Source organism: Salvelinus alpinus, chromosome 7 (assembly GCF_045679555.1).
Source record: "Salvelinus alpinus chromosome 7, SLU_Salpinus.1, whole genome shotgun sequence".
NCBI lineage: Eukaryota > Metazoa > Chordata > Actinopteri > Salmoniformes > Salmonidae > Salvelinus > Salvelinus alpinus.
In genome coordinates, this window is record NC_092092.1 from 41,510,266 (window position 1) to 41,523,856 (window position 13,591).

The 13,591-nt window shown below is 45.8% G+C and overlaps 1 protein-coding gene across 1 annotated transcript in view; it reads left to right on the plus strand.

Moving 5' to 3' along the window:
• Window positions 1-217: 217 nt before the first annotated feature.
• LOC139581043 (helicase SRCAP-like) overlaps window positions 218-13,591 on the plus strand; it is a 31,774-nt gene continuing 18,400 nt past the window's right edge. The window contains exons 1-11 of the mRNA XM_071410372.1: window positions 218-440; window positions 2,261-2,335; window positions 2,477-5,640; window positions 7,765-8,019; window positions 8,181-8,366; window positions 8,523-8,862; window positions 10,879-11,063; window positions 11,223-11,301; window positions 11,425-11,514; window positions 11,710-11,886; window positions 12,122-12,333. Coding sequence (XP_071266473.1) covers window positions 2,731-5,640; window positions 7,765-8,019; window positions 8,181-8,366; window positions 8,523-8,862; window positions 10,879-11,063; window positions 11,223-11,301; window positions 11,425-11,514; window positions 11,710-11,886; window positions 12,122-12,333 — 4,434 coding nt within the window. The 5' untranslated portion in view covers window positions 218-440; window positions 2,261-2,335; window positions 2,477-2,730. The remainder of the gene's footprint in view (window positions 441-2,260; window positions 2,336-2,476; window positions 5,641-7,764; window positions 8,020-8,180; window positions 8,367-8,522; window positions 8,863-10,878; window positions 11,064-11,222; window positions 11,302-11,424; window positions 11,515-11,709; window positions 11,887-12,121; window positions 12,334-13,591) is intronic.

The window sequence follows — 13,591 nt, forward strand, 5'->3', positions numbered from 1 at the left end:
AATAAAATCCTAGTGGAGTACATTGAATAAAAATAAAATCTAACCAGATAATGGTAACATAAAACATTTCCCCAAATTATCATGGGATTTGCTATAATTTGAACTAAAGCAATGAATGCACTGTCTTACTTATCCCAAAAATTGCAGCGGCGCGCCGTTCAACTTCTCGCGAGATAATACTTTCTTCTGCACTTTGTCAGCAGTGGTTCTCCACCATTTCGCTGCGTCTAAAAGTCTCCTCCCCGCAACCACTAGATTCGGCGAGCCGAACCCGCTCTCTTTCAGTCCGTATTATAACTTCTTCCCACGGACCTACTCCTACCTCGTTGGGTACCGAGAGACAGTTTGGAATACTATCATCACGGATTGAGTACGATTTTATCCGGATGACGACTCCATCAACAAGAATTTTGTAAAAGAAAACTGGTCGGAAATTTCAGGTAGGTGGGAATTTAAGATGGCGGCCATGAGAAGGGGGGGTATGGAGGAAGTAGTAGGGGGCACCAGGGGGGCTTGTTCGCGGCGGGACACAGCATTCAGTTAATTCTGACAAATATATTTAGAAAATTGAGGTTTGCGAAAGTTTTCCTTGTCTGCATACTCCACTACAACACAGATTAAAACACAGGTGTCAATGACGGCGCAATTATAAAGTTGCAAATTATTTGGCTTGTTTACCTTCCCTGTAACGTTAGACTTTACCTGCAGCCAGAACATGTACTTCTTAGCATCATGGCCAAACTGTGGCATGGAATTAGCCTAATGCCAGCCAATTTAGCTGCGGCGCGAAAAGATTTAGCTAAAACTATCTGTACTAGCAAGGCTGCCACTAACGTTAGCTCTCCACAGAATAAGACGATACAAAATGAACAATGGCAATTTATATTCAGGCGAATATGTTTGAGTGTAATCACGTTGGCCATATTGGAATCAGTATAAAATGGATTTACACTAAGTCTACTTGGGATATCACTTCTCAACAGGAAAAGTTTTTAAAAAATAAAACAACTGGAGGACATCTTTTAATTCATAACTAAGTGTGCCTGTGTGGGATCACTCGAACCCCCCTTTATCCCCCTCGTAATCACTGCTACATTTTAGCGAGAAACATTGCAGCAACAATTTATTTTGTCAGTATTTTAATGAGGTAAATCATTTATATTGACTGACTATATAGCTAAATGTATGATTTCAATGTTTAGTAGTTGTGGTTATTTGACCCCGTGCAATGACGTCACAGGTAATTGTTGGGAAGCGGGTTTTAATTCGACTTTTTAAACCCCTTTTTCGCTCCAAGCGAATCAGAAATGCATTTATAAAGACCCAGACCATTACATAACTTCGGGTGGGATGGGGCGCGTGCGCGCCAAGTTGAAAGTATTGGGGCCAACAACGCTCATCTAGATATAAAGGCAAGCTGTATAGGTAGCTAGTCAACTAGCAAACATGCTAGCCATGTAGTTAGCCAACTAACAACAATAGTACCTAACTAGCTAAATCAACAGTTATTGAAACGATACAATCTGAAGAGCGCACGAAAACATTGAGCGCATGAGTGTCACGTTGCTACAGGAACACCTACATGTTCCCGCTGCACATGCCATGTCCAGATTATTTTAAACTACAATAAATTGCATTTGCAACAGTGTAATACTGTTGATTTGAATGGCTGGAGGCCCGTGCGTCAATTTGTGCGTGTAGCAATATGTTTGATAATGCCACATATCAGGGAAAAGGTCAGGGGTTACAAATGTATAAACCTAACAAAGTTGTTTTTGTTTTTTTATTAAGTCATTCTAGAGATTGTATTAAATATTTGATTCCAAGTAAAAAATATATTGCATTTGCTAGCAAGTAGTCGCTAAATCGAAACACATATGCAAAAGTCTGTTGGAAAATGTTGTGTTGTGAACTATGCCTCAAACACCTCACCTCCCCATATAATACAATGTTTGATTCATGAATAGTGTACAGTGTAACAATGTTGCCACCCTCATTCATTGGCCAGTATTGTGCAGTTTTGGAACTCTTCAGATAAAGGGGATGCCTAGCCAGTTGCACAACTGAATGCATTCAACTGAAATGTGTCTTCTGCATTTAAACCAATCCCTATGAATCAGAGAACTCTTCAGAGAAACACACATGGACCAGAGTAGAACAATAATTTGTGGTTCTATGATTCTATGGAATTGAAAATTGTATTATAGTCCAGAGAACAGCGGCATTGATCATTTTACTTACCACTTGTCTTTTTATTCAGAATATGTGGACGGGACCTTAATCAGCATCCTGGAAGTGGAAAGCACGGAAGCGCTGTGTCCCACACCGCAGACAGGTGATAAGTTCTTCCTTAACCAGAGACATTGACTAGTTTGACAAATTGTTCTTTGCTGGATACTTATTGAAATATTTGTCTATAAATGCATGTACTGTACTTCTATCCGTCAACTGAACTACATCCTCTCACTGCTTCCAGGTGCAGTGTGTAGCCGGAGCAGCACAGAGGGAGGAAGCTCTGGGGAGGAGGCGGTGCAGCAGCGCACCCCTCCGGCTGTGAATGTGCTGGGTGACAACCCCCAGGCTGCGCAAAATGTGGCCGCTGCGCCTCTCCCACCACTGGATAACACGACCACGTCACACCCTGAAAGACACGGACGCGTCAGTGAAAATAACACACCCACAGAGACTCACCCCAACGACAACACTAAGGACAGCCTTGAAAGAGGGGCAATGTCAGATAGTGGTGGTGGAGGAAGATTGGGCCCGTTGCACCCCAAGGACCCTAGTCTCTCTACAAAGTCCCATTCAGACAGACTCTCTGACACACAGACAGACGGAACAGCGCAATATTCGCATTATGTGTCACAAACTGATAACAGCAGCCACACAGACAGACAAACGACCGGTACAGAGTGGAGTGCTGCTGGACCAGGCCAGGACCAGGCTCTGCATCAGAGAGTTGCAGGTGGACTGGTGGTCGTCAGTGGGACAGAAAGGGGCCAGCCTCTCCCAGAGAAATTGGAATATAAACAAGAGACTGGAATCGAGGAACTTGGCAGAGAACACCCAGCTAGAAACCTTCCCTCTAAATCCTGCTCAACAGTGTCGCCACGTCCCCTCGGCCCAAATAAAGATACAGTCCCAGACCACAACGAAGACAGAGGGATGGAGCAGCCTCAAACAACTCCGCCGACTCAGGCAAATCAGGCCAGCGACATACCTCTGTCTGAAGTCCAAGAACAAGCAGGCATTCTCCCAAATTCTGAGCAGCCTATCCCCCCAGTGCTCATCACTGACAACAGTAAGAAGAAACAAACAGACATCTCCACAGAACCTAAAATCACGCAGAACTCAAATTACGACCAAGAAGAGATACAGGGAGCTAATGCGGTGGATCAGGGACCACAAGAATCTGAGAGATCTACAGAACCGTCTGAGAGTAGACATGTCACACTTGGGAGTTCACAAACGCTACTCCCAGACCCACCAACTGACATATCCGGGACCCCACAGTCAAGAGAAACATACTCTGGTCTTGTCCCCTACACGCCCCCTGGCAGTGGTAATTCCACCCCAGACTACACAACTGACAGACAGGAGAGTGAGCGCGATATCCAGACAAATCCCCCTCTCCCAACAGAAGAACGGATTGAGACTAACAGGGCAAAGGAGACTGAAACGGCCAAGCACTCACCCAACTTTACAATCCGGTCACAAAGCTCTTTTCTACAGGAGACAACAGCAACAACCCCTCCTATACACCACCTCTCCAGTACAGAAATAGAATTAATGCAGACAGAACAATCTATTGAAGTTCAGATGTCTAATCCTGACCACAAAACCAGGATGGAGACTCCACTGGTCTCTGAGCTCGTGCTGTCAGCTGATGCTCAAGGAGCTGTGATGCATGGAGGAGAGACCAGCCTGGAGTTGCCTGAGGAGGTCCAGGTGGATCACTGTGTCTTCCTGGAAGAACATCTTGTCAGTGGTGATACTGCTGTTATTGAATTCAACTCTGAGTATTCTGACAGAGAACCAAAGTCGTTTATTGAAGGGACCCATTCGGATATCGAAATGGACCCACTGGCTGCAGGAGAATTTGAGATTTATAGCTTTGTGGAGGAGGAGATTGCGATAGAAGTTGTTGGAGAGAGACCGTCCCTCTCCCCAAGCTACGAAGTAAACTTATTCACCCCACTCATGGAACACTCTGAGAATTGTACAGCCAGTGAGGGACGAGAAATACACCTGCTATCTCACCCTCAAGCGAGTAATGACAATGATCAAGTCATTATCCAGCATCAAAATGACTTTACCCCTAGTCTGTCCACACAAGATGTAGAGATGACTGATGAAGGGCAGAATTTTGAGCCCACAACTACTGAAATTGACAATACTGTGTTGGAAGATTCAAGTGAGGTTTGTGTAGTCCAAACTGTCACAGTATCAGATACTCCAGATGGACAGACGGACACCTGTACACAAGCTGCATTACCTTGTCTGGAGACCAGCACAGCTGTCTCAGACAATAGAGGGGTGAGCATTTCCCCAGCCACATGTCTGAGTGACACACAAACGCTGCCAGGGGAAACGGAAGTGAGAGCAATGGCCAGTACATCTTCTCTTGTCTCCCCAATGGAAGAATTAACAGAGGGGGTTGTTGTACAGTCAAACAGTCAACACAGTATTGAGGTCCTCTCGTCCCCAATTACCATACACTTGCCAGAGGGTAGAAAGCAGAATTGTCCTCTAAAAAAGGTACCAGGAGCCACCTTACAAAATACTACAGAACCCAAGCCCTGTGTTTCTTCTCATGAAGGGACCAAATATCCACAGCCCTGTCCAACACTGACAGAAACCCCAGTGGAGACCCAGCAGGATGTTTATCGTACCGTTAATGTGACAGCAACCGAGGCCAACCCAGAGGCTTCCCGGTCCACGCTCTCTTCTGGCATCATCGACCCAAAACTCCTCCTACTAAAGCGTGGGGACACCCCTCTCCTCAAACATCCTCCCTCCTTATTGTTGGTGGTATCTAGGCAGCAGAGCAGCAGCCTGACGCAGGCTAGCACTAGCAGCTTCAGCTGTGGCTCAGACACAGCACCTGTATTAGAGTGCCTTCCGAAAGCTGTGTCAGTCGCTGTGCCTTTGCCGGAGCCTGTGCCTGTAAGCAGTCATAGAGACCAGACAGAGCCCTCTGTCAAGAGAGAACCCACAGCAGCACCTCCTGCTATTCCCGCTACCAACACCCCATCCCAGTCCCGTATGACCCCTCCATCTACTCCCACACCATGCAAATCTGACAAAGAGGCCTTAACTCATCCACGGGCATCCACGGGCAAAGCAGTGACTGTGTCTCAAACCCTAAACCCTCTGAAAATCATCAATGCATCTTCCAAGCCCCTCTCTGCCCCCAAATTGCCCTCAACATCAGGCAATGTGACGAGGCGTAAACTCTCCAGTTCCTCCAGGGGTGGGAGCCAGTCCGGACCACCGCCTGTCATCCGGCCACGGCTAGCCGGTGTGAAGGGCCCGGGGCTCAGCAGCCCCACGGAGGAGAGCAGTGATGAGGCTGACCTGGCAGTGAAGGCCCAGCCTAGCCGCAGGAGCATGGTCAACCCCAGCCCAGCAGTGAGCAAGGTATGCCCCAAAATGGCTTTCTGTGTAGGCTTAGCTGTTTTCTTCAGATGTGCTGCCAAATCAGTGATTATATGGCTACGTATCAACAGAAACCATTCTTTTAGCATGAAAGATGGGCTAATGATTGCTCTGACAGTTTTCTTAAGCAGCATACAATAAACATTTTGCTACTGTACGAATAGTTGTTTATTATACTTATAATGAAGGCATAATGTGTTTAAATGCAATTTTGTGATATTCAATTCATCAAAAACTGAAATGGAGCTATATAAATCACATTTTAATTTTATTTGTCACATGTGCCGAATACAACAGGTAAACTTACCGTGAAATGCTTACTTACAAGCCCTTAACCAGCAATGCAGTTTTAAGTCAAATAAATACATAAATCAACACAATAACGAGGCTACATACAGGGGGTACCGGTACCGAGTCAATGTGCGGGGTACAGGTTAGTCGAGGTAATATGTACAGTACCAGCCAAAAGTTTGGACACACCTACTCATTCATGGTTTTTGCTTTATTTTAACTTTTTTTTTTTTTTTACAGACATCACAACTATGAAATAACACACATGGAATCATGTAGTAACCAAAAAAGTGTTAAACAAATCAAAATATTTTAGATTCTTCAAAGTAGCCACCCTTTGCCTTGATGACAGCTTTGCACACTCTCAGCGTTCCAAAAGGTGTCTAAACTTTTGACTGGTACTGTACATGTAGGTAGGGTTAAGGTGTCTTTGCAGCGAGTAGCAGCAATGTAAAAAAAAAAAGGGGGGGGGTTGGTCAATGCAAATAGTCCGGGTAGCCATTTGAAGAACTGTTCAGCAGTGTTATGGCTTGTGGGTCGAAGCTGTTAAGGAGCCTTTTGGAGCTAGTACTGGTACTGCTTGCTGTGCAGTAGCAGAGAGAACATAAACTCCCTTTTCAGTTTTGAAGAATTTGGAGCTTGATGGCTATGGTTAATTAAATGTAGCTGGCTGAGTCGGTGCTGCAATATCCACTATATATACAAAAGTATGTGGACACCCCTTCAAATTAGTGTATTCGGCTATTTCAGCCACACCATAATATTAAGCACACTGCCATGCAATCTCCATAGACAAACATTGGCCTTACTGAAGAGCTCAATGACTTCCAACGTGGCACTGTCATAGGATCCCACCTTTCCAACAAGTCAGTTTGTCAAATTCTGCCCTGCTAGAGCTGCCCCGGTAAAGGTGGCCCGGAAGTGGAAACGTCTAGGAGTAACCGGCTGAGCCGCGAAGTGGTAGGCCATACAAGTTGACAGAACGGGGCCGCCGAGTGCTGAAAAATGTTCTGTCCTCGGTTGCTCTGGAAGCAACGTCACACGATAACGGTTTGTCGGGAGCTTCATGAAATGGGTTTCCATGGCCGAGCAGCCGCACACAAGCCTAAGATCACCATGTGCAATGCCAAGCGTCAGTTGGAGTGGTGTAAAGTTCGCCACCATTGGGCTCTGGAGCAGTGGAAATGTGTTCTCTGGAGTGATTAATCATGCTTCACCATCTGGCAGTCCGACAGACGAACCTGGGTTTGGCGTATGCCAGGAAAACGCTTTCAGCATGTTTTCACTGTTTTCCAATTATAGCATTTCATTCTCAGTTCTCAAAATGGTTTCTCCATTTGTTTCATGCAGTGATCTTTCATATGCAGTGTTCTGCTTTAGTGATTAAGTTGGCCACGTTTTAAGCCATGTATGTTTTCCAGCATGAGCAGAGAAAGAGCAGGCCAGACAGAAAGGCCATTTTCACAAAGGCAAGCGGTGGGTGTCAGACGCTCCGATAGATCACACTTGCAGAATGCTCGCTGATCACTGAATGATTACATGAGATAGCAGGTTGTGTACACTGCAAAGTCTGTATGGGTGTAGGCTACAGAATAGTAATTTTTTGTTGTTTTGTTTTCAATGCAGCATGTGATTTCTTGAGGTATAGCCTACGGTATCGAAGAGATTTGTTGATAGCTTGATATACAACATGTTTGAGACAGATTTAGCTGTGAACTCTATGCATGTTTGCCTCTGTTCCAGTAGGAACAATCTTGTTATGGTCCTGCTCAAAAGTCCTCATTTCCTTCTCGCCGCCTTTCCCTCCGTTTCCAGGTACGCCAGTGGATAGCAGACAGGGTCACACAAAATTGGTCACCTGCCTCCTCATCCACTTCATACCCCTCTCCTGGCCTATCATCCTTCATTGACTGGACTCCCAGCACTACTCCCCTCATACTCCGAGGTGCCCAGGGCAGGTTCCTCTCTCCTCCCTTTATGGGCCCAGGAGGCTCCTCCCCATCGGACCCTGTCACTCCCCATCGACCCCGCATGGAGCGTCACGCAGACATGGCTGAACTAGCCAAACACGTGAGTCAGCGTTCTGATTTGGACCACGTCTCCTGCTCATCCTTCTGACCTTTGTTCCAAATTGTCAACTGTGAATAGTTTTTCATTTAATCAACTGTCTAGATTGGAACAATTTGAGTTTCTTTATTTCTATAATTCCGGATGTGAACTATGTGTTGTAGGAGGCGGAGATAGAGGGCAGGACCGTAGCGTTGAGGAGGGAAGGCTTTTGGTCTATGAAGCGACTGACCCGCCTGACGGAGCCGGTCCGGCCCAAGGTTCACTGGGACTACCTGTGTGAGGAGATGCAGTGGCTCTCGGCCGACTTTGCCCAGGAGAGGAGGTGGAAGAGAGGGGTCGCCAGGAAGGTAAGAAACCCTCTTATATCACTTTTATTTTACACCACTTGGCATCCATATTGCAGAGAGATTGGTATTACCTATTGTTTGCTTAACCACTGCCATGATTTCAGGTTAGGTCCAACAAGTTCAAAAGAACTCAATTACATATGCATGTTTCTCCAGGTGGTGCGGATGGTGATGCGACATCACGAGGAGCTGCGGCAGAAGGAGGAGAAGGCCAAGAGGGACGAGCACGCCAAAATCAGACGAGTCGCCTCCAACATAGCCAAGGAGGTCCGGGCCTTCTGGAGCAGTATTGAGAAGGTGGTGCAGTACAAGCAGCAGTCCCGGTTAGAGGAGAAGAGGAAGAAGGCTCTGGACCTCCAGCTGGACTTCATCGTGGGCCAGACAGAGAAATACTCTGACCTCCTCAGTCAGGCCCTGGAAACGGCACCGGCTGGGAACAGTGAACCTGCACCCTCACCACCCAGAAAATCTCTTCCACTTGTTGTGGATGAAGATGGTGAGAACTGTTTCTTTGCTAATTGTTTCTTGAGTATCCAGATTGCCACCATTCAGGCTCTCTAGTTATACCAGTGGAGGCTGCTGAGGGGAGGACGGCTCATAATAATGGCTGGAATGGAGTGAATGGAATGGTATCAAACGCATGAAAACCATGTGTTTGATACCAATCAACTAACTAAATTCCGGATATTATTATGAGCCGTCCTCCCCTCTTCAGCCTCCACTGGTATAACTAGAGAGCCTGAATAATTTACAACATAAGGAGGTTGTTGTAGCCACTGCTCTTACTTCAGCTGATGTGTGTTGTGCATCCTGGTGCAAAATGCCTTCTGCATGTCACCTGTTGGTGCTACACGTTGGTGACGGAGGTGTTGCTTTGAGACTTTGTGAAAAGCACTGTTTTAAAATGCAATGAATTGCTATTGTTGACCCAAAGCATCTTCTGTAAGATTCAGTTGCTAAGGTGTACACTAGTACTCTTCAGTGTGCCTCTGTTTAGTTTCCATTAGCAACTGTCAGACTCAGTGACGCCAGTCCAGCAACCCCCGCCACCGCGGAAATCTAATTAGCGGTCAAATAAAATCCCAATTTAAAAAAAAATCTGTCCGTTTTTAAGCTAGAGATATATTTGTTTTGCATTGGATGCGTCTCAATCCAACGCACATGACGGTTGCCTCCGTTTTGCTCTACGACCCCCACAAGCGTCGTGGGCCTCGTCTGAAGTCGGTACAGCCGATCTGCCAACTTCTGTCTGTAGTGTCCGAACAGTTTGGGCTACACACTAATATGACCCCACTGTAGAAAGAGGCGACTCACGAACATGTACAGTGCATTCGGAAAGTATTCAGACCCCTTGAATTTTCCAAATTTTGTTACCTTATTCTAAAATGGATCCCTCATCAATCTACACACAATACCACATAATTACAAAGCAAAAACAGGTTTTTAGAAATGTTTGCAAAAGTATAAAAAAACAACTGAAATATCACATTTACATAAGTCTTCAGACTCTTTACTCAGTACTTTGTTGAAGCACCTTTGGCAGCGATTACAGCCTTGAGTCTTCTTGGGTATGACGCTACAAGCCTGGCACACCTGTATTTGGGGAGTTTCTCCCATTCTTCTCTGGAGATCTTCTCAAGCTCTGTTTGACAATGATCCAAAATACACAATCAAGTCCACATTAAAATGGTTAAAATGCAACAAATTTGAAGTTTTGGTCCAGACCTAATCCCAATTGAGATGTTGTGGCAGGACTTGAAACGAGCAGATCATGCTTGAAAACTCCCAAATGTCGCTAAGTTAAAGCAATTCTGCATGGAAGAGTGGGCAAAAATTCCTCCACAGCGACATGAGAGGCTGATCAACAACTACAGGAAGCGTTTGGTTGGAGTCATTGCAGCTAAAGGTGTCACCACCAGTTATTGAGTGTAAGGGAGCAATTACTTTTTCACACGGGCATATGGTGTTGCGTAACATTGCTTATTAAATACATTAAATAAGTATGTAATTGTTGTGTTATTTGTTCACTCTGGTTGCCCTTTATCTAATATTAGGTTTTGGTTGAAGATCTGATAACGTTCAGTATATAAAAAAAAATATGCAGAAGTAGAGCAATTTATAAAGAGGGCAAATACTTTTTCACACCACTGTAGCTCAGTAGAACCCACCCCGGTTTAGACTCTTATGGGTTAAAGTGCAAAACTGATTCTCAGTGTAATTCCGTTATGGTGGAATTGTCCAAGGCAAAAGGACAGTCATCTCCTGCCTTCAATTTCTGACTAGAAACAATGCAATTATTGCATCTCTGAAGTGCAGTGACATTCCAGTCATCAGATGTGACTTAGTAGTTAGCATAATGGAAGCGAAGCTTTGCCAGAGATTGTAGACTGTTCAATGCTGTTCAAATAAGCATGATGCAGTGTCCTGCACAGTTTCTAGCCCAGGTGCCTTAACAGACTGGCCAATTGGAGACAAGGTTTAACGTTCCTCTCTTCCTTCGTTCCGCCTGCAGACAGAGACTTTGAGCCTCCGTGTGGTGGTGAGGAGGAGGATGATGATGAGGAGACCATCGACGTGGAGGAGGAACAGGATGGCAATGACCCTGAGACCCAGAGGAGGGAGATTGAGCTGCTGAGACAGGAGGGGACCATGTCCCTGGCAGAGCTGCTCAGCACCCTCAAACAGCCCCTTTCACAGGTGGGTACCACTGACACAGGAGACTGGGCAGAGCCCCTCACTCAAACACATGCATACTGCACTCCCATGCCCTTCCTTTGTATAAGCTGGTGCACATTAACCTAATTGTTCATACTTTAAAATCTTATTTGGTGGAGGCTGACTTTGTTCCTTCCACAGGACTCGGAAGAAGAGTGCTCAGACAATTTGTCCACAACAGTGGACGAAGACGCAGAGTTCACAGCCAATGAAGAAGATGGTAAGTGAGGCCTTGTTATCCAATTACAGTGAATGTTATATGCATCTAAAATAGCTCACTTGTCAATATATTGACTTGGCTGTGAGTATTGTGTAATTATTTGTCCCTGTCTGTGGTGCTCAGCTGAAGATGAGGAGGACACCATCGCAGCCCAAGAGGTGGTGGAGGGGGAAGCAGATCACGCAGGCGAGCTGGATGACTTGGCCAAAGAAGGTAACCTCCCACACTACTAAAATAGTACAACAGCTGTATCTGCTGCACAGATGTTGAGTCCAATGTGCTGTCTAGTTGTTTTTAAGCTATTGTCATTTCAAGCTCCACAAGTCACTTTTCTATTCCTATCTGTTGCCATGACGTCCATTATTCAAGACCATTCTAAACTTCATTTTCTTCCAATTCCTCTCCCAGGTGACATGACTGTGGAGGAGCTGCTGGAGAAGTACAAAGGAGCGTATGCCTCTGATTTCGAGGAGCCCTCGGCATCTGCCTCTCCTGCCAGCTCCGAGGAGTCTGAAAATTCTGTAGACGAGGAAGAGGAGAGCGAGGAAGACGAAAGTGACGTGGAAAGCAACATCACCACCTCAGGTACTGCCCACTGTAACAAAATAGAACATCTTTGCTCTCTAACCTAGCGAAAACTCTATGAAGCTTCACACTGAGCTTTCAGATTGAATTGATACTGTAGATGGACCTACAAACCAAAAACCTACTTTTTTCCAAGGGCTTTTACCTTATGGATTTGACTGTCAAGCTAGTGCATTTATCCTGATTTTATACCATGCTCACTGCATTACCCCTCTTCTCACCTATCACTCACCAGATAATGAGGACAGTGATGAGGAAGAGGTCATTGACAATGATGAAGAGGACAGTGATGAAGACGAGTGCGACGAGGGAATGGAGATCCTGCTGAAGGAGGGGGACCACAGTCCCCCTCTCCCAACCGGCCCGCGGCCCAAGAAGGAGATCAGCCACATTGCTGCTACTGCAGAGAGCCTGCAACCCAAAGGCTACACCCTTGCCACAACCAAGGTGGGTAACCCATGCCCTACAACACTGGCCAGATGATCAAACAAGGATCCTTTGCTATTAGTTTGTAGTTGACTTAAGGGAAAGGTTAGTATTGTTCCATTCGTTCCGTTCTAGCCGTTACAATAAGCCTGTCCTCCAATAGTAAAATACACTACATGACCAAAAGTATGTGGACACCTGCTTGTCGAACATCTCATTCCAAAATCATGGGCGTTAATATGGAGTTGATTCCATATAAAACATTTGTGCAAATTAATATAACATTCTAAACAGAAGTACCTTATTTATATAAGTATTCAGATCCTTTTCTATGACACTCAAAATTGAGCTCAGGTGCATCCTGTTTCCATTGATCATCTTTGAGATGTTTCTACAACATGATTGGTAAATTCAATTGATTGGACATGACTTGGAAAGGCACACAGATGACAGTGCATGTCGGAGCAAAAACCAAGCCATGAGGTCGAAGGAATTATCTGTAGAGCTCCGAGACAGGATTGTGTCGAGGCACAGATCTGGGTAAGGGTACCAAAAAGAACACAGTGGCCTCCATCATTCTTAAATGGAAGACGTTTGGAACCACCAAGACTCTTCCTAGAGCTGGCCGCCCAGCCAAACTGAGCAATCAGGCGAGAGGGGCCTTGGTCAGGGAGGTGACCAAGAACTCGATGGTTACTCTGACAGAGCTCTAGAGTTCCTCTGTGGAGATGGGAGAACCCTCCAGAAGGACAACCATCTCTGCAGCACTCCACCAATCAGGCCTTTATGGTAGAGTAGCCAGACGGAAGCCACTCCTCAGTAAAAGGCACATGACAGCCCTCTTGGAGTTTGCCAAAAGGCACCTAAAGGACTCTCAGACCATGAGAAACAAGATTCTCTGGTCAGATGAAACCAAGATTAAACTCTTTGGCCTGAATGCCAAGCATCATGTCTGGAGGAAAGCTCGCACCATCCCTACAGTGAAGCATGGTGCGTGGCAGCATCATGCTGTGAAGATGTTTTTCAGCGGGAGGGACTGGGAGACTAGTCAGGATCGAAGGAAAGATGAACGGAGCGAAGTACAGAGCGGTCCTTGATGAAAACCAAGATAACACAGGAGTGGCTTTGGGACAAGTCTCTGAATATCCTTGAGTGGCTGAGCCAGAGCCCGGACTTGAACCCGATCTAACATCTCTGGAGAGACCTGAAAATAGCTGTGCAGCGATGCTCTCCATCCAACCTGACAGAGCTTTGAGAGGATCTGCAGAGAAGAATGTAT